Source organism: Epinephelus moara, chromosome 12 (assembly GCF_006386435.1).
Source record: "Epinephelus moara isolate mb chromosome 12, YSFRI_EMoa_1.0, whole genome shotgun sequence".
Taxonomy (NCBI): domain Eukaryota; kingdom Metazoa; phylum Chordata; class Actinopteri; order Perciformes; family Serranidae; genus Epinephelus; species Epinephelus moara.
The window spans coordinates 17,418,939-17,437,663 of record NC_065517.1 but is presented as its reverse complement, the minus strand read 5'-3'; the positions used below and the strand labels follow the sequence as shown (position 1 = coordinate 17,437,663).

Here is an 18,725-nt window from a genome sequence, read left to right as displayed (position 1 = left end):
ATGTTTGTGCTAGATGAAAAAATGAAGGGACCACCAAATTTATTATAAATTATCACGAAGGGGACATAAATGTCTGTACATAATTTCATGACAATCCATCCAGTAGTTATCAAGATATTTCAGTCAGGACCAACCGACAGACAAAGAGACCAACGTCACCTTCCCTTGAGCCACACTGCGAGCATGGTGACAAATACAACTGGTTTAGTTTTGACAACTGTCAAATTGTTTCTGCTCTTAAAACACAAGTCATTACATTATTTGGATGGTTAGAAGAGTAACTGCTTTATCATAATACTGCTTCCAAAATGATTGAAGAGCTTTGTTCAAAAACAAAACTGTATTCCTGAATCATGAACAGTGAATATCAAAAATATTATGCATACAGTGGAAGGAAAAGCCTCCACACACTCAATGCAAACTCTTAACTTACTGCAACTGATGACAGACAGAGGAGTTACTTTGTGCTCTGGTGGTTAAAGTCTTCAGCTTTAGAAAGTAAAGTACAGAGGGAGAGAAAAAGAAAGCGAAGGGAACGGAAGTGGAGAGGCATTCACAGCTGACTGTGTTGCTTCTCTGCTTTGTGTGGGTGGCGATGCTCACTGCTGTTGCACCATGGTGTTTTATTATGGCTGACATTTGCTGAGCCTTACGGAAACAAACACACAAACAGCACACGCAGCTCTGAATAAACACAGAGGATACACTCGCAGTCTTCCACCAACTTCTGGCTTAAGATCAGGTTTAAAAACATAGTTGGATGCTTAAAATTTCCCCATATAGAGAGTGTGGGTGTGTGGGTGTGTGGGTGTGTGGGTGTGTGTTCATACCTCTCTGTGTCAGGGGGTCACACAGGACAGAGGAGCCTCAATAAAGGACGTCTAGCAGAGAGATAGAAAGAAGAGAAAGGCAATTTGAAAAGTCTTTTCAGTCTGTAGACAATCATGACCCCCAAAGGGTCTTTGGGGACAGCAGAGGACACACTAATTTAGACCCACACTGAACATAACAATGGGGGTACACACTGTCCTACATCTCTATGCACTCAGTAGACCTGTGCACGTGTAATAAATTAATTGCTTTTAGTCATTTATGCAATCTGTAATCACCGCTGATACAGTGGATATCCTTTAATAATCCATTTTTATCTGTTATGTTTAATCAGTTACTCATTTTATGACCAATGTATTGCAGGTTGTTCTGATTTAAAGACCTTTGTGACTCTGTTGATCCCAAAACTAGGCCATCAGATTCCAACGTAGCACAAGGTACTCACTCTATTTGTGCTATCACACCTGTCAGTTCACATTACTGCCTTGCACATAGAATTAATGGATCATTTTTAAGTGATTAAAATAAAATGTTCTCCTTGACGTATGCACTAAATACATTCTTGTGAGCTGGACACAAGTTGTGTAAATAATAATTTACTGTTTTGCAGAAAAATATCAGAAAAGACAGCAAATGCAGAACAGGTGCCGAGTACCAACAACATTTTCCCCAAACAAAATTCAATAAATATAATGATTTTACACACTCACACATCATTAGGCTGTGTTCAACAAGCTGTCATGGCAGCAGAGTCAGCAACATCACTGTCTCACAAATACAGTCTAACTCAACCCTCATGGATGCATTATTACAGCAAAACACAGCATATTTCTGCACTTGCATTATATTGCCATGCACGAAGGAGGTGGAATTCATGCAGACACCTTTAACAAATGAGTGTGAAGACAGCTGTGTGCACGACATCCAGCCTGAATGTGATTTAAGACAAACTGCTCGAGGCAGGCATTTACATCCTGTCAGCAGGTGTCACAAGACAGACAGATACATAGATATCACACAGACAACTGACACATACATAAATATTTCACATATCAGGGATGCACATTCAAATACCACAACAAATGTAAAAAGAAAACAGAAAGCAGTGCCACAATGGCAGCTGCAAAATTAAAACGTGCTGTTTGCTGTCACATTATCACCAGACATGTTGACACATCAGTAACAAGAATACGATGGTCCTGTTTGCGTCTGGTTACAAACCGCAAATGTCACACATGATCTTAATCGTCACACTGAAAACTGTCAACCTGTCACTTTATTTGCACCTGTATTTTCAGAACAGGTCTCCAGGTATCACACCTGTTGACGTGAGTCAGACTAGGATACCGAGCATCAACACGGCACCAACCAAAATGTGTTTCTCTCTTTATTTTAAGTTTTAAATCAAACCTGATGTGTTTATCAGTTAAATTAATTACACACAATGATATAGAAAAGTTAGTCTACCATGCTGTCATCCAGAATTAGATCGATTACATCAAAAATTATCCATTAGCAGCAACCCTATACTGTGCTTAAGTGCAGCACATACACTCAAGTAATAGCCTAATGCATGACGACATGATGCAAATATTTTGACAGTCATTCTCATCTCAACATTTACTTCCTGTCTCTTCTCACTACAGGATGTTTGTGTGACTGTGTGTAGGAGGAGTGTCGCATCAGTGCAGACCACCCAACCGGTGCACCTGTGCATTAACCACACACACACACACACAAACACACACACACGCTCTACAGAATCTCATCAGAGCAGTGGTTACTCTTATGTAGGCCCAACACCTGAAAGAGGCAAAGGGTCCAGAAAGAAATACACACGATCTCTTCCACAATGCATACGCTCTCTCTCTCTTAGGCACACACGCACAAACACACACACACACACACACACACACACACACACATTAGGAATCAGTTCTTAGGAATCAGTTGCTCTTAATCTAAAAACATGCAAAATACAGACTTGGTTTTGTCGCCAAAAATCATCCTGTATCAACGTCCACACTCAACTCACCGCTAAGTTCTGTGGATAAATCCACAAACCAAAGTGTCGTTGGACAGAAGTAGCGAGGACACCAATACAGAAACGGGGCGTCAGGCAGACGAGGTGGTACTAAAGAGGGGTAAGAGGGTGTTTACCACCCTCTGCACACCACACACACACACACACACACACACCCTGCATGCCACATGACAACATTACCACTTGCAGCTGCTCTCTATTCTCACCGTCTGCCCTGACAGGACCCTGCCAGTGTGCGTGAGTGCTATACGTGATATATATACAGTTTGCTGCAACTTTAGACACTGACGCTGCTGAAATACCTATGAGCTCCATTTATCCTCTAAATGACTCTTTACTGTAACACATGAAACAGATGAGGCTCACTGGTGGGACACACAAATCCCTCTGAAAGCTCTGCAGCAACTTTTCAAATTAATATTTAAAGTGTTGCAGTTTCAGGAAAATGAAAAACTCTGTCTCAAATATCCTGAAACATTTTAGACATAATGGAGACCAAACAAACTGTCACTAGGTGTTAAACAAGCTGAGTTTTTTTTACAAGACGAGGAATGCTGTTTGAATGGATTTGTCCACTTTAATATAGTCCTGGTATGATGCTTGTTTGACAGGATGTGTATGGATTAATTGATTGCTGCAGTGGTTGATTATTGGAGGCCTTGATAACTTGAATTCATTCGTACCTGCTGCTCCAAGCATGCACAATTATGTCTTAGGACAAGAGCAGTAGTAGTGGTTGTAATGGTGCTCAGGGTATCAATGGAGACTCAGGTGTTGTGTACCATTATTTTTAATATATGTAGCTCTGTATATTAATTCTTTAGGGTATAAAATGTCAGAAAATACCTTCAACAAATTCTTAACTTATCTTTGAGCCTCTTTTCCACAGAAGAACACTTTCAACTGCATCAGTTACAAGCAGCTTAAATTGAAAGCAAAAGCCTCTCCCTGCTTCTCCAGTCTCTCACTCCTGACCTTTGACCCCTATACACCCAAAGAGACAACCTGACTGACCCGGCATGACCCCAGGGTTGTCACCATGCAGGTAAAAACAGAAGCAGCACATCTCTGGTTACATGTTAAAGATGAACGGTTAGCATGCCAATGGTGATTGAGGGCGTGGATGTCAGAAGTTAACCTGACTTTTTCTATTCCATCTTCTCTATTCCACCCAAACATCCACGATGGACTTGTCTTTTTAAAATAAAATACAACACCAAGCCTGAACCAGCCCTAAGGATCTTCCACAAGGACTAAACTCAAATTGGTGAATCTGAGTGGTTCTGTGATGTACCTGAACATTTGCTCTTTCCCAGTTTATTTTAAAGCCGTCCACGACTGTATTCAGACAGACAAAAATGGTGCATGAAGAAATAGAGTTCCCCTTAGTCATTTTGATGAGAAGTTTGTGAGTGTTGACACAGCGGCTATCTGTGCCAAGTTACACACTGGTCTTTGGCAAAAAGATGCATGTTAATCCAGCCAAAAAGCTGAACCTGACAAACTTGTTGCCACAACGCAATGCAGCATCACACAGCAAGACCCTGAAATGGCCAATCAAATGCTTGCAAGCACGCAAGTACAAAGAGTACTAACTTCTGTGAACACAAGTCCATTTATATTTACACAATCCCTTAACCTGTGGCTGGAATCAGAGTCGACTTTAAAGAGGACCTATTTTCCTCATTTTTAGGTTCATACTTGTTCCAGCAGAAATCCAAAATACATTTTTACATGCTTTAATGCTCAAAAAACACTTTAATTTCCTCATACTGTCTGAGCTGGAACACCTGTATCCACTCTCTCTAAGGCGACTCTGTTTTAGTACCTGTCCCCCTCACGAAATATCACAGACTGTTCTGATTGGTCAGCATTTCCGTGTCTTCCACATGTCAGTGTCTCTGCACCATCACTGCAGCCAAGGATGGACTGTAACAGAGAATAGCGGCACTTTCTCCCTTTAAAATTCAACAATAAAAGCTTGTAAACACAACTCGACGTGTTACAGAATCGGGAAGAAATGAACAGCTACTATAATAACATGGATCCCTGGTGTAAGCATGTAGTTTTATGTAGCAGTGTAAGCTATGTAATGTGAACACTTGCAGTAGCATGCCTGGAGAAGATGACCACATAAAGACATCCACGACTCCTGTCGTCACTTTGTAGCCAAAGGAGAGAAAACCATTGGAAACAGAGTATTCAAAACTGTTAGGTGTCGCAAGGGGGCTGGGGTCTATCCAGCTGACATTGGGCGAGAGGCGGGGTACATCCTGGACAGCTTTTCCAGACTATCGCAGGGCTGACACATAGAGACAGACAACCATTCACACTCACATTCACACCTACGGCCAATTTAGAGTCACCAGTTAACCTAGCCTGCCTGTCTTTGGATCGTGGGAGGAAGCCGGAGTACCCACGCTGGCACAGAGAGAACGTGCAAACTCTGCACAGAAGGGCTCTGGGGTTCAAATCTACCACCCTAGGTTCAAACCAGGAACCTTCTTGCTGTGAGGCGACAGTGCTAATATACATATATATGAAACCTGAACAGGTGGGCAGGGTGGTATGCACAGAGAACTGTGAGACGCTCATGCTAATTGCAAAGACAGAAAGAATGAAACGAATGAAAAAGTAATGCATATATAAAGAGACAGGAAGATGCAAAGAAGAAACACAAAGAGAAACAAGATGTGCTAAGAAGCCAGATGGAGGGAAGGAAATGAAAGTGGAAGGCAGTCAAAGACACAAAATTAAAAAAGGAGATAAAGAAGTGAAAGTTGTACACCGCCCTGAAGAAAACAGAGTGGAAATGTTTGACTGTACGACTTGTTTGATACGTACAACCAGCTTGCAAGCTAACATGAAAGGTTAAAGGGGTTAGAGGACCACAAGAACCCCAAATTCAACTCAGCTCTTCATTATCACAATCATCTCAATCACCATCTCAGCCATAGACCTCTGCCCAATTTTACCGCTATTTTGTAAGCTATCAGGGGCATCACACATACCAAGCAGAGCAGAGAGCTCTGAGGTCCATCTAACTGCTCCTACACGCAAAATGAGGAATACTTAAATTTCACTATAATTTAACTCTGGAGAAATTATATAAACTAGAGGCTGGATAGGAATGACTGTTCTGTTAATCATGGGTTTCACCCCCACCGCTATTATCTCCCCACCCACAGTGGAGACAGTAACACAATTCAGCACAACTGTAAATCAGCTAAACAACTAAAATCTTTCCATACGCAGATGAAATGTTATGAAGTCAGGGCGAGTGAGAAGAAACCACAGAAGATTCTCTGCAGGTTCATTTTGGTGAAATACTAAGCTTGTCAAAACTTGTTTGGGAAAATAGGATATATATACATATGTTTATATGTTTTTCATACCTGGTTATCATGTGCAGGATGGTGGGAGACGTGGGATGGTTAATTTTAGTTTTGCTCTCTCATTTTGTTCTGTTAAAAATGTAAACAAACTGCTCAATTAAAGTACACAATTTATATCTGTCAGGGAAAAAGTAGAGACCCTCAGGGGGCAGTTTGGGACAAAGCCCATCAGTTACTGTCATCCCCTCACTGTTTAGTTTCCTCCACAGGGAGCAACAGTTCGGAAAAGTCAGCAACCTGACTGGACGCATACCTAAAAACACACTCATTGTGTTGGATTTTTACACTAAAATATGTTTCAGTCACAGCCTGTAATTGCACTGTTAGTTAATGAACTTGACCATTATTTGACTGTTTGATCTTTAGCTGCTGATAAAACAAAGAAATAAAGAGCTGCTTGATGGTCAGTGCACTTTTTAACTGTTAAATCAACAGTTGCTGAAAGAGAAAATAACCATATTTTGAATTTTTAATTCAATTCAATAGAACTTTAATTATACCAAAGGAAATTCTTGTGCCAGAAAATGCTTCAAATTACAGTAACACTTTGTAGAGTAACCACAATTTCAACGATTCGCAACCAGTGGGTTCCCCAGGTCAGGTTCACTCACTGGGTCCAGTTTTATAACAACAGTGCGCTAAATATCTGGCAAAATACACAAGATAAAAGTGTTTTCAAGGAGCAAAAGCAAAACCAGTGCCTTATAGATTAGCAATAGGAGTACAATAAGTACAAGAGTTACTTAAAATAAACTAAAATACAGCAACAAGAAGTAGTATCGCACATGACTGAGAAAATTATTTTGCACTACATTGACAAGTGGTCATGACATTGAAGAATAATATTGCACATGATATTGTGAAACCATTGCACAAGATATAAGTAGTAATGTGCATCATATGAAGCAATAGTGCACCTGATGTAGATGAATATTGCTGTTACTTATACAGTTTGATGGACACAAGAAGAAAAGATCTCCTGACGATTAATTGGGATATAAACAGAAAAATACACTATGAAATCTGTTGGTTTATAGTCAAAAAACTAAATATCACTTGAGTAATCAAACTTTAGGAATCAGATATTCAACAGGGGGGAGGAAAATGCAGAGAATTAAAAGGGATTTAAATGATCCATTCACTAGCCTGTCAAAAAACAGACCAACCCATAACTGGAGCATCACAGATATAAAGAAACTGCAGTTAAGACATCCACAAGATGTTTAATGTCCCTCATTTTTCTGTCTTGACCTTGTTCTTAAATTGTTTTAGTATCTGCACTTGACTGGAGACATACTTAAAAATACACTAAAAAGGTTGGATTTTTACACTAAAATATGTTTCAGTTACAGCCTACAATTGCACTGTTAGTTAATGAACTTGGGCAGTATTTGACTGTTTGAACTTTAGCTGCTGATAAATCAGAGAAATAAAAAGCAGCTTGATGATCTGTGTACTTTTGAACTGTTAAATCAACAGTTGCTGAAAGAGAAAATTACCATATTTTGAATTTCAATTTGGATATAAAAGGCAGAATACACTATGAAATCTTTGTCTGGTCAAGTTTGTTTGGTTTATAGTCATTTAAATGATTTATACACCACATCCTGACCACAAACACCCATAATTGGAGCATCGTGGCACAGACAAACTGCAGCTGAGAAATGCACAAGATGCTTCCCTGTCTTGCCTTTCACTCTGTTCTTAAAACTGTTTTAGTATCTGCACTTTATATAGGCTCTAAACACATTTTTGTGTGCAGGGTTGGGGGGTGGGGTGGGGCTGTCATATTCTGCTACAGCCCTGGCAGAAGGCTGTCTCCGATAACACCCTTTGGCAGGTTGTGGTGTAATGAATCATTTCAGCTGACCCCACAGGTCAGATGTAATGATTGATTAGACTGATGATAAGTCATTAAAGCATATTATAATTTATTAAGCCATTTTATTTCATCTAACTGGTCAGACTGAATGATTTATCAGCCTTGACGTGACATCCATATTATAAAATTATTTATAGCTAAGTTGCATCTGTTTCTATTCAGCCTGTTGCATTTTACTTGTACATGCATGCCACTAAGCCTCAATGTGAACCACTTGCAGTGTGCACAAATTCACAGTGGACACTAGTGATTTCACAAAGGTATTAAAATAGCTGTATATGTGCAAATGAGAGCCAAGTACCGCTAACACACAGATGCCATACTGTTGAATGGAATGACGTTCCTCCCATAGACAACACTGCTGCGTACAAGTCAAACACCAATAGAAGTTTTGATTTGAAAAGTGGGCATGACTTACAGCTACTACAACACACAAACCAGGGAGGGACACCACACTGGACACTTTTTTTTTTTTTTTTTTTTTTACACACACAATAATCCAACGGTCTTTGGTGGACACTTCGAGCTGCCATGAATTTCAACACGACTTGAGTCAAAGCTCATTTTTAGTTCTGCCTACTTCTGGGAAGCTGTGTGACATCTGAGCGGCCATATTGACGAAAAGTTTAACTCCCTGTTCACCTTGTTCCCCCGAATGAATGTGTAGCTGAAACTCACCAAACTCGGGTAAAATGTTATATTAAAAGACAGACTTACACCAACTAAAGCCTTAAACTTTCGTCTTTGGGACTTTGCTTAATCTTTAAATGGACAGTAAATCGGCGGTGTACTCACCGGGACTGTTTTCGGCAGGTATTCGTGGCCAAATACCAACATCAACACTGAAACGTGAGGACTTAATCTTCGCTTGTGAAATATCCGCTTCCTCTTTTCGCTGTGTTTCCTCTTCTTTTTTTGGTTAAAATAACACCGTCCCGGTCCCGTTATTTATTTCCGTAGCGAAGCATGCTTGACACCCTCCGTAAGCGGCCGCTGCTGCCGCTGTACCGGTTGCTGCTGTGATGAAGTGTACTATTTTTAAAAGAAAGTCACTCCTCTTCGGTCCGTCCTGCCCCCTTCCCCCGGTGACAGGGAGTGTGTGTGCCGCTGACACAGAACCAGCTAATTACTCCATTAACATTCAATAAAACCGTTTTTATCCAGTTATTCATTAACCAACTTCTTTATAATGCCAAAAAGATGGCGTTTATGTCGGTTACTGTATCAGTTTAACGGTCACAACTTATAACGGTTATCATTCTCGCTGTAAACGTCATAAACCGTTAACTTATTATGGAAATGTTATGCTAGCTTAATCCCTGCTAGTATGCTAACTAGATAGCCTAAAGGTAAATGGATATTATAGAAGAATTGGAAAGTATTGAAGTAGGCTAGGCTACTCAGTACTTTTATAGCTGAATTAAGAACATTTACTTGGGGATACTTATTCATAGTGGTGGAAAATAACCAAGTAGACTACATTTACTTTAGTTTTGGCATTGTTACTTGGGTATTCTTTCTTTGTGCTACCTCAGATTTAGCCTAATTTCCATCACATTTCATAAATATTTTCCAGTGCAAAGTAATTAAGCACATTTACTCATACCTAAGTAGAGTTTTGAGGTATTTAAATGAGTATTTTCATTTTCTGATACTTTCATACTCCAATTCTGAAGGAAATATTGTACTTTAGGGGAGACCGGGGACGGTTGTAACACCAGGATGGTTGTAATAGCACCATTTTGACCAAGAAATGATGACCTATAGCCCCGTTTCCACCAAACACTTTTAGTATGGTACCTTTGGAACCAAAAGTAGGCTACCCTTCAGACATGGTACCTAGACCCTAGCCACTGCAAACAGTACCCTTAAAATGTGGGCGGGGTTGTTGTCACTCACTGCTCCATCAAGCGCTCACTGTATTTCCTCATTATTGGTGACACAGATGGAAGTCTGCACCTTGTTTATCGTCCACAGAATGAGGCTGCGCACCAACATTTTCAGAACAAACTTAAAAAGGCTGCAAATGGTGTGTTTGTGCATTTAGTCCTTCAAAGGTAAGCTTGGGGTTTAGTGTTGCCGTAGCTTGATGCTATGCAACCCTTTTTTTTCTCTGAGTGAGGATTAGAATATATGTAGTTCACGTAATCTGGCCAAAATTATTATATATAAACGCTTGAAGATCCACTCATTACTAAAAGTGCATGTCATATAAAAAAACTAAAGTAATGGTTGAAGTTGTCAAATGGAATATTTTAAGTGTGTTGACTGATTTACAAGTTAACTTTCCACCTCAGCACAGTGAATTAAGTTATTTTTTCACCGACTCCAGCTGCTGCAAGAGGCAGCAAAACATACTTTCATTTTATTGTTACAGTCTACTAAAAAAAAAAAATCCACAGTATGTATAGCGGTTACATGAGTCCCAACAGAAGGGGACCAAAAATGGTAACGGTACGGAACGGCTCCATTGGTACCATCCACAACTTTTTGCAGTGGAAACCGAACAAAAGTGTACCGAACCGAACTGTAGCGTACTGTACTGGGGTGGCTGTGGCTCAGAGGTAGAGCGGGGTCATCCACCAATCGGAGGATCATTGGCTCAATCCCCGGAATCTCCAGTCTGCATGTTGAAGTACCCTTGAGCAAGATGCTGAACCCCAAATTGTTCCAGATGATGCAACCCTCGGTGTGTGAGTGTGTTAAAAACTGAGTAGCAGCTGGCACCTTGTATGGTAGCCTCGGCCACCAGTGTATGAATGGGTGACTGTGACTCATAGTGTAAAAAGCGCTTTGAGTGGTCGGATGACAAGCAAGGCGCTATACAAATGCAGGTCCATTTACCATTTACTGCTCTGTGGAAACGGGGCTTAAGAGTCATGTAATGCATTTATTGTATGGCCCCTTCCCTCCTGACCTTGCATGTTAAATGTGATAGCTGTGTAAAGAAGTGTGCAGATTTTACAGCCAAAATACTGATTTTTACTGTAGGTATGAAAGTCATTTTTTGAACCAAGTCTATATTTTTATTATTGCTGATACCGTTGAAATTAGAATTATGTAATGTGCGTTAGATTAAGGAGTAGTCTCTTGGGTAAAATGTGAGGTATTTCATCTTTGATCATCTTTGGTCAAACCACAATGCTGCTACAGCTCACTAAATACTGGCTGAGAGGGGCAGACACGATTGTAACACCTTTTAAAAAGTGTTACAACCAGTATGCCAGGAGAGTGGCAGGTGATATGGGTGTGCTTGAGGCAGGGAAAGATTGTAAGGTCTGTCCACAAAGAATAGCCTTCTCTATCTGCCATATGACATTGAGAAGATACTGCAAAAAGTAAAAATAAATGAATGCAAAACGTCAGAGACAGAGGATCAACACATCTGCCCTGTGCGGGCTATCACAGCAGTCTAAAGGTCTTCAGTGTGCAGCAGGAGGATGTCTTGGCTGAGGCAGCAGACTTGTATTTTGGACTCACACCATGTGAGGTACTAAGCATCTAACATGTACAGGTTAGGGAATTAGACCTTAGTAGGACTTGGTTATTAGTGCATGTATCAGTTTTTTGTGTGTATTTTTTAATGCTTCACTTTTATTGTTAGTAAAATTTGAGAGCTCTGACACAAATTTCAGCGAGTTATAGGTGCTGAGACAAAAAGTGTTAGAACCATGCCAGGTCTCCTCTAACTATATCCACTACAATTATTTGTTACCTAAAGTTACTTTGCAGATTAAGATTGATAGTACAGAATATAATCACCACATACACTCTGGTGTATTATTAAGAATTAAAAAACATTAATGTAAATGATGTTATTGATCTCTGGTGATTCACAAGCTACCTGATAGCATGTTTCTGTACAGTTAAAACTGTTACTCTTTGTAGGCCACTTTAAGTATATTTTAATGCCAATACTTCGGTACTGCTTTTATACTTTTACCCATGACGTTATATATTTACACTGTGGTATTGCTCATTTTAGCAACTTGAGTAAAAGAGTGCTTCTGAGTGCTTCTTCTGTCACTGGATATATTGTAGGCTACCTTTTACTCCAATAGCTTTAAGCCTGGGTTAACTGTAACTTGAGTAAAAGTAGTCTATACTTAGTTACACCCTGCTACTGCTTACTCCAATGTAAAGTAATAGTTACTCATTAAATCTATACCTCAAAGGGAGAAGCATTATTGCCACAGTGTCAGTCAACCTCTGCCTCTCTTTCTCTCTGTATTGTGTTTGACAAACCTTCATTCTCCAGAGGTTGTGAAATTCACCAGCCCTGTGTGATTCAACCACACACACCACTGTACTCTGCAGTGATTTAGGCAGATTATAATGAATATAAAGCACTGACCATATTATATAGGCTTCCTAATTTGGGCATAAATTGGCTGGACAGTTTCCCAAACAGAACAGATGACACGCTTGAACCTATAGTTATTCCTGGTGGGATATATACCTATTCAACATTAGCAAAGTCCTTTAACATCTCAATATCTGAAAGAGGGAGAGGCTTTTTAGGAAACTGTGGGGAAAATATCCAACACATTGAAATAATGTACTGATTTGTTGCACATTAAGCAAAAGTAGAACAAATGTTTTGCAACATATCCTCTGACGAAAGGAGTTTCCCCTCAAATCAATCTGTGTGCAGATGTGTAGAAATATGTTCAGTATGGTCATTTCATCACTTGCATTAATGCCTTATAATTGCCACTCTATGTAAAACCATTTTAAAATGCTGTCCTACTTATTACTGACACTGAAATGGCATTAATGCAAGTTCAGTCCAATCATACACTTAAAATGGTCATACAACACCAAAGAAATGAAGAACATGCTTTCAACACATACACGATTTATAGATTTTTATATCAAAATTTGACAGGTTTTAAAGGCCATTAGCAACAGGTATTATTATAAAGCTGCTGAAAGCAATGAGTGAACATTTCCATGGCAAACCGTCTCATCCTTTCAGTGCTTCTTGTAAAACTACACTCCTAGTAGGAAGGAAATGTCTCTGATACAAAACTCACCACTGAAATCCATATAATTAACATTTTAAAGCATCTGTTCAACCATGGATACAATGTTGGCAACAAAAATCAAGCAACATCTGACACGACAAACCTGGCAACATAACGTATTTGAAAGACAGCCAATGCAATCCTAACCCCAGTGCAAAACAGCAAAAGACAGAGTGCAAACATGCGAGCGTACTTCCCTTCCTCATGTAACTCTGGCAAAGAAAGGGAAACCCCATCCAGCGTCATTTGTGCTTTGCAGGATCAGTGCAATCAAACAAATGACGCAAACACTCAGAGATAAAAACGCTGCCAGCAGAAATCTCTGCAGAACAGAGCTCTGATCCTGGAGTGTTGTTTGACCTCATATCATTGAGAGTTTCTCTGGTGAGCAAGATGTGGACGCTGGATCTTCAGGTGGCTGTCATCTGTGTTTTCCTACAGGTAGGTAAACATACAGTACACATACAACACAGTAGAAATGCAAATTAAGATGACACTATGTTTTTTTAGCAACTCTGGCAAATAGAAATTTGCCTAAAATAGCCTTGTGTGTCTGTTTTGGAACAGACCAAGTATCAAACAATGGGCTGTAGGCAGATGCTATTAAGTCTAATATCAACAGGAAGTTATATGATTTGTTTGGAAAAAGCTTGGGAAGCATTTATTGCTTTTGTGAAATACTTGGACTGGATATTTAATTAAGAAGAGTAAGAATGGATTTTCTGTTTCTTTTTCAAGCTCTCAAGACAGTATCATGCAATTCAATTTAGAAATGTTTTGTCAAGGATTACTGGTGCATGAAAATAGTTTTTTTTTTTATCTGAGAAGCGAATTCTTGGTGATCTATTTTGCTGTTTGTTTCTTTTATGAAACTGCTTTCATTTGTTTTGTGTGTGTGTTAGACATGGAATAGTAGATAAATTGTTCTAAGAAGTGCTTAATGAGAGGCATGAAATGTATTAGAAAAGACATCATAAGTAGAATCAAATGTTATAGATAGTTTTGGCTTCAATGGTTTCAGTGCAGTAACAGACCAGACAAAAATAACAAATTTAGAAAAGACAAATTAATGAATAAAAGGCAGACATTTTTTAAACTCTCTCTCTCTATATATTTATATATATAATGTTCATCTTGAAGCCAAGCATCTCTAGGATCACTGTGGCTGTGGTGTATATCAGATGATTGGTCTCAGTTATGGTCTTTGTGGGGACAGTATGTACTGCATTCACATCAAAGTAGACTTTCAGAGGGTACTTTGTCACTTAGCCTTGGTTTCCAGCTTATTCATGATTTTCAATCTCAGGTCATTCGCCCTTGTTGTAAGAGCTTGTGAGGCCTGACCTTCACCTGCAAATTGTCACTCATATTAACATGTACCGACCAAGAGGAGATGCAAAATGACTACAAAGAGATGCCAAGGAACTACAAAGAGATACAAAACGACCAAAAAAGACACAAAGTCACCTCAAAATGACACACATTGACCTTAAGAGACACAAAACAACTACTAAGACACATAAAATGACCACAAAGAGATGCAAAGAAACTACAAAGAGAAACAAATGATGCAAAGTCACCTCAAAATTACACAAATTAACCTTAAGAGACACAAAACGACTACTACGACACATAAAATGACCACAAAGAGATGCAAAGGAACTACAAAGAGAAACAAAATGACCAAAAAACAAAGGAACTACAAAGAGAAACAAAATGACCAAAAAACACACAAATATACTTTAAAGAGACACAAAATGATTTCAAAGAGACATAAAACCACCAAAAATGACACAAAGTCACCTCAAAATGACACAAATTGACCTTAAGAGACCCAAAACGACTACTAAGACACATGAAATGACCACAAAGAAATGCAAAGGAACTACAAAGAGAAACAAAATGACCACAAAAAGACACACAAATATACTTTTGAGAGACATTAAACCTCCAAAAATGACACAAATTAACCTTAAGAGACCCAAAACGACTGCTAAGACACATAAAATGACCACAAAGAGATGCAAAGGAACTACAAAGAGAAACAAAATGACCAAAAAACACACAAATATACTTTAAAGAGACACAAAATGACTTCAAGGAGACATAAAACAACTGCAAGGAGAAACAAAACAACCAAAAGAAACACAGATATAGCCCATAAAAGACACGAAATGACCTCAATAGACACAAATTGACATCAAAGAAACGTAAAACAACCACAGAGACACACAAAATTACTCCAGAGAGACACAGAACTACAACACGAAACAACAACATCAAAGAGAAGTAAAGCCACCACAAAGTCTGTGTGTCTTGCTTGTCTGTGCCCACGCCCATCGTTTTATAATCCGCCCATGGTGTGATAGGGTTTTTATATGTTTTTTCTTTTATTTTGAAAGTTATTTAAATTGGTTAACACTTCTTCAAGCAATAAAAAGATAATATACACAAAATGAAATGAACTCTGTCATTAAATGAAAGCATTGAGTGGTAACTTGTCATTGCTGCCTACATTTTCTAAATGTCCTCTTTCAGGTGCCAGGTTGTTTCCCATCATGCCCCATCGTGAACTCTGTAGCCAACTGTGCCTACAAGAACCTCCGCTCGGTTCCTCCCCTCCCTCCTCACATCACCCACCTGTACCTGGAGGGGAACCGCATCAGTGAGATCAACTCCAACTCCCTGTCGAGCCTGAAGGAACTGCAGGAGCTGGACCTTGGAGGACAGTTTGTGCGTCTCATGATCAGGAACAATGCCTTCAGGGAGCAAAGACACCTGAGGAGGCTGGTGCTCGGTGGCAACGTCCACCTTCAGCTGGAGCCGCAGGCTTTTGTGGGACTGTCCGGTTTGCAGAATCTCTACTTATATCACTGTTCGCTCCAACAGTCTATACTGGAGGAGGACTACCTGGAGCCACTCACCTCTTTAGAGACTCTTGACCTCTTTGGTAACAAGATAAAGAGACTCCAGCCTTCAATGTTCTTTGCAAACATGACTAATTTGAAAATTTTGAATCTCAAACTGAATGAAATTGACAAAATATGTGAGTCTGATCTGGTAGGTTTTCAGGGAAAGCACTTTGAGGTTCTGAATTTAGACTCTGTTTACCTTAAGACCATGTTTAAAAAACGCGAATGGCAGAAATGTGGGAATCCTTTCAGGGGGATGTCCTTTCAGACACTCGACCTGTCCAACAACGGGTTAAGCGTGAGTAAATCGAAGCAGTTGTTCACAGCCATTAGGGGGACCAAGATTTCCCATCTCAAACTGTCACTGGGACTCATGGGTAAAGGATTTTCATTCAATAATTACCCTGATCCAGACAGCAGCATGTTTGAAAGCCTGAATGACAGTTCAGTCCACACTCTGGAGCTGTCTAAAAACAAGATATTTGCACTCCAAGAGGGGGTTTTCAGTGCACTAAAAGAAGTCGCAATCATTGACGTTTCCCAAAACAAAGTGAATCAGATACACAGAAATGCCTTCGAAGGCCTTCAGGGACATTTAGAAATGCTCAACCTGTCACACAACCTGCTGGGGGAAATCCATTCTGACACTTTTGCTTCTCTGACAAACCTGCAGGTGTTGGACTTGTCTTACAATCACATTGGTGTTCTGGGCCATGACTCATTTAGTGAACTTCCCAAATTAAAAGTATTAAATCTAACAGGAAACTCTCTGCGAGACATTGGCTTCCCTGCCTTACTTCCGAGTTTAGATTACCTTCTGTTGAGTGACAATAAACTGATAGACTCGCCGGGGAGAAGTATCCATAGGTTTGCTGGGGATATTTTGCATCTGGACATTCGGGATAACAGATTAACAAACCTGGGGGGTGTTTATACCCTCGTGACTCTACTGGACCGCCTTCAGCATCTCTCTTATGGAGGAAACCCAATCAAGTGGTGCGATCTCAGCAGAGAAGTGAGGTTTATTGATTCGAATAATGTTACAACCCTGGATCTTCACGGCAGCTCCCTGCAGTCTGTCTGGTCTCAGTGGACATGCCTGGATCTGTTTGACAATTTCGGACATGTGATTACTCTGAACTTGAGCCACAACGCGCTGCAGTCTCTTCCTAAGGGCATTTTCAAGGGTCTCACCTCAGTTGTGGAGATGGACCTCTCATCCAACAGCTTGACTTATCTCCAGCCTGATGTGTTGCCCAAAAGTCTCAAAGTACTCGACCTCTCCAACAATTTCATAGCCTCCCCTGACCCCGATGTTTTTCGCTCTCTCAGCTCCCTTGACCTGAACATGAACCGATTTCACTGTGATGCAAACCTGAAGAGTTTTCTGAATTGGGTAACCAACACCAACGTGACACTCCTGACACCTGTCAAGGAGCTCAAATGTGAATTTCCATCTGATTTCTATAATGTTCCTCTGTTACGATTCTCTGATGACATCACACAGCAGTAAAGTAGCAACTAAAAGCTAACACATAACGGATAATGTACAGCGAGTGGGCCATTATTAAGAAATAAACTTGCAGAAGGGTCTTGAATCACCATTTCTGTACATAATCCCACTTGTTACATGGCCACCTACTAATCAAGTCAATAATTTGACACAAAATATGAATTCAAAAAGCTTTTACTGATATGAAAATGATTTTATTGATTCTGCTGGCGTCTATGATCAGAACTGCGTCCATAGCAACGGTCTGTTTTTCATCAGAGTGGTCTGCTCTTCAGGAATATGTATGTTCTTTCAATGTGACGCCTGTGAAAATCATGTGGAATGAACACATGTTGACTTGTTGAATATCTGTATGATCTGAATTTGTAATAAGAGCCAGATAATGATAATATCAGAAAAAAATTAAAGTTAGTAAAAAAAAAAAAAAAAAAATCTAGACAATAATAATAAAACAGTATTTTGAAATGTGTAATTTCCATGATTTAATGTGGCGGAATAATAAAAGAAATAAATGTTTCATATGTGTTGTAACAATGTTATCATTTAATGATCTACTTAATATTTTCAATTTTTACATAAGTAAAACTACAGAAGTATTAGTATTAGAATGTACTAATCATGCAGAATGCCCCATTTAAAAAAGATATATATATAATTGCATTATAATTATTGAGTACATCACTTTAATGTTGCAGATGGTAGAAATAGGGCTGATTTTAACTTTATCTACTTTTTGGTAGTTCGTTATCAGGAGAAATGCACCATCTTGTTTTTGAAGGGGTCCTCAACAAAAATAAAACCATTTAAGCACAATTAGATGGAGCAGTTAACACGAAACAAAAGTAACAGGATAATTAAACGATACCAAACTACAACAACTAAAACAATAAATATGAAATAAAAACAGATACAGAATCAGGAGCTCATACTCCAACAGAGCATGACATGGATCATTCAATCATAGATAAAAAGAAAGTGTTAATGTCATTGATAGCTTTAAGTAATCAAGTTATATATCGTTAAATTCTAGAGGTGCTATTATGAACATACACAACTGATCCTATTATAGGAAGACAGGATATTTTTGAACAAGTGGAGTGATGATATGGACCGAATATTTA

The 18,725-nt window shown here is 39.3% G+C and overlaps 2 protein-coding genes across 8 annotated transcripts in view; one reads left to right on the top strand and one right to left on the bottom strand.

The window, feature by feature from the left end:
* Nucleotides 1–9,208, bottom strand: part of dtnba (dystrobrevin, beta a) — a 33,700-nt gene extending 24,492 nt beyond the window's left edge. For 5 of the 7 annotated variants that reach the window (XM_050057832.1, XM_050057833.1, XM_050057835.1 and 2 more), the window contains exons 1-2: nt 8,948–9,208; nt 831–881 (exon numbers count right to left, since the gene is read on the bottom strand). The gene's annotated coding sequence lies outside the window, so the exon portion shown is untranslated. The remainder of the gene's footprint in view (nt 1–830; nt 882–8,947) is intronic. The other 2 variants (XM_050057834.1, XM_050057838.1) reach the window with 1 other exon arrangement.
* A 4,255-nt stretch (nt 9,209–13,463) lies between these two features.
* LOC126398632 (toll-like receptor 5) lies at nt 13,464–18,125 on the top strand. The gene is made up of 2 exons (XM_050058126.1): nt 13,464–13,620; nt 15,718–18,125. Exons 1-2 carry the CDS (start codon nt 13,573–13,575, stop codon nt 17,602–17,604), a joined length of 1,935 nt encoding a protein of 644 aa, XP_049914083.1. The 5' UTR covers nt 13,464–13,572; the 3' UTR covers nt 17,605–18,125.
* The last annotated feature ends 600 nt before the right edge of the window (nt 18,126–18,725 follow it).

What these genes read in the sequence shown, in the direction of transcription:
- LOC126398632 (XM_050058126.1), top strand. Translation starts at nt 13,573, where the DNA reads ATGTGGACGCTGGATCTTCAGGTGGCTGTCATCTGTGTTTTCCTACAG. An exon ending in TCATCTGTGTTTTCCTACAG is followed by an intron (nt 13,621 to 15,717) that starts GTAGGTAAACAT and finishes GTCCTCTTTCAG; the next exon opens with GTGCCAGGTTGTTTCCCATC.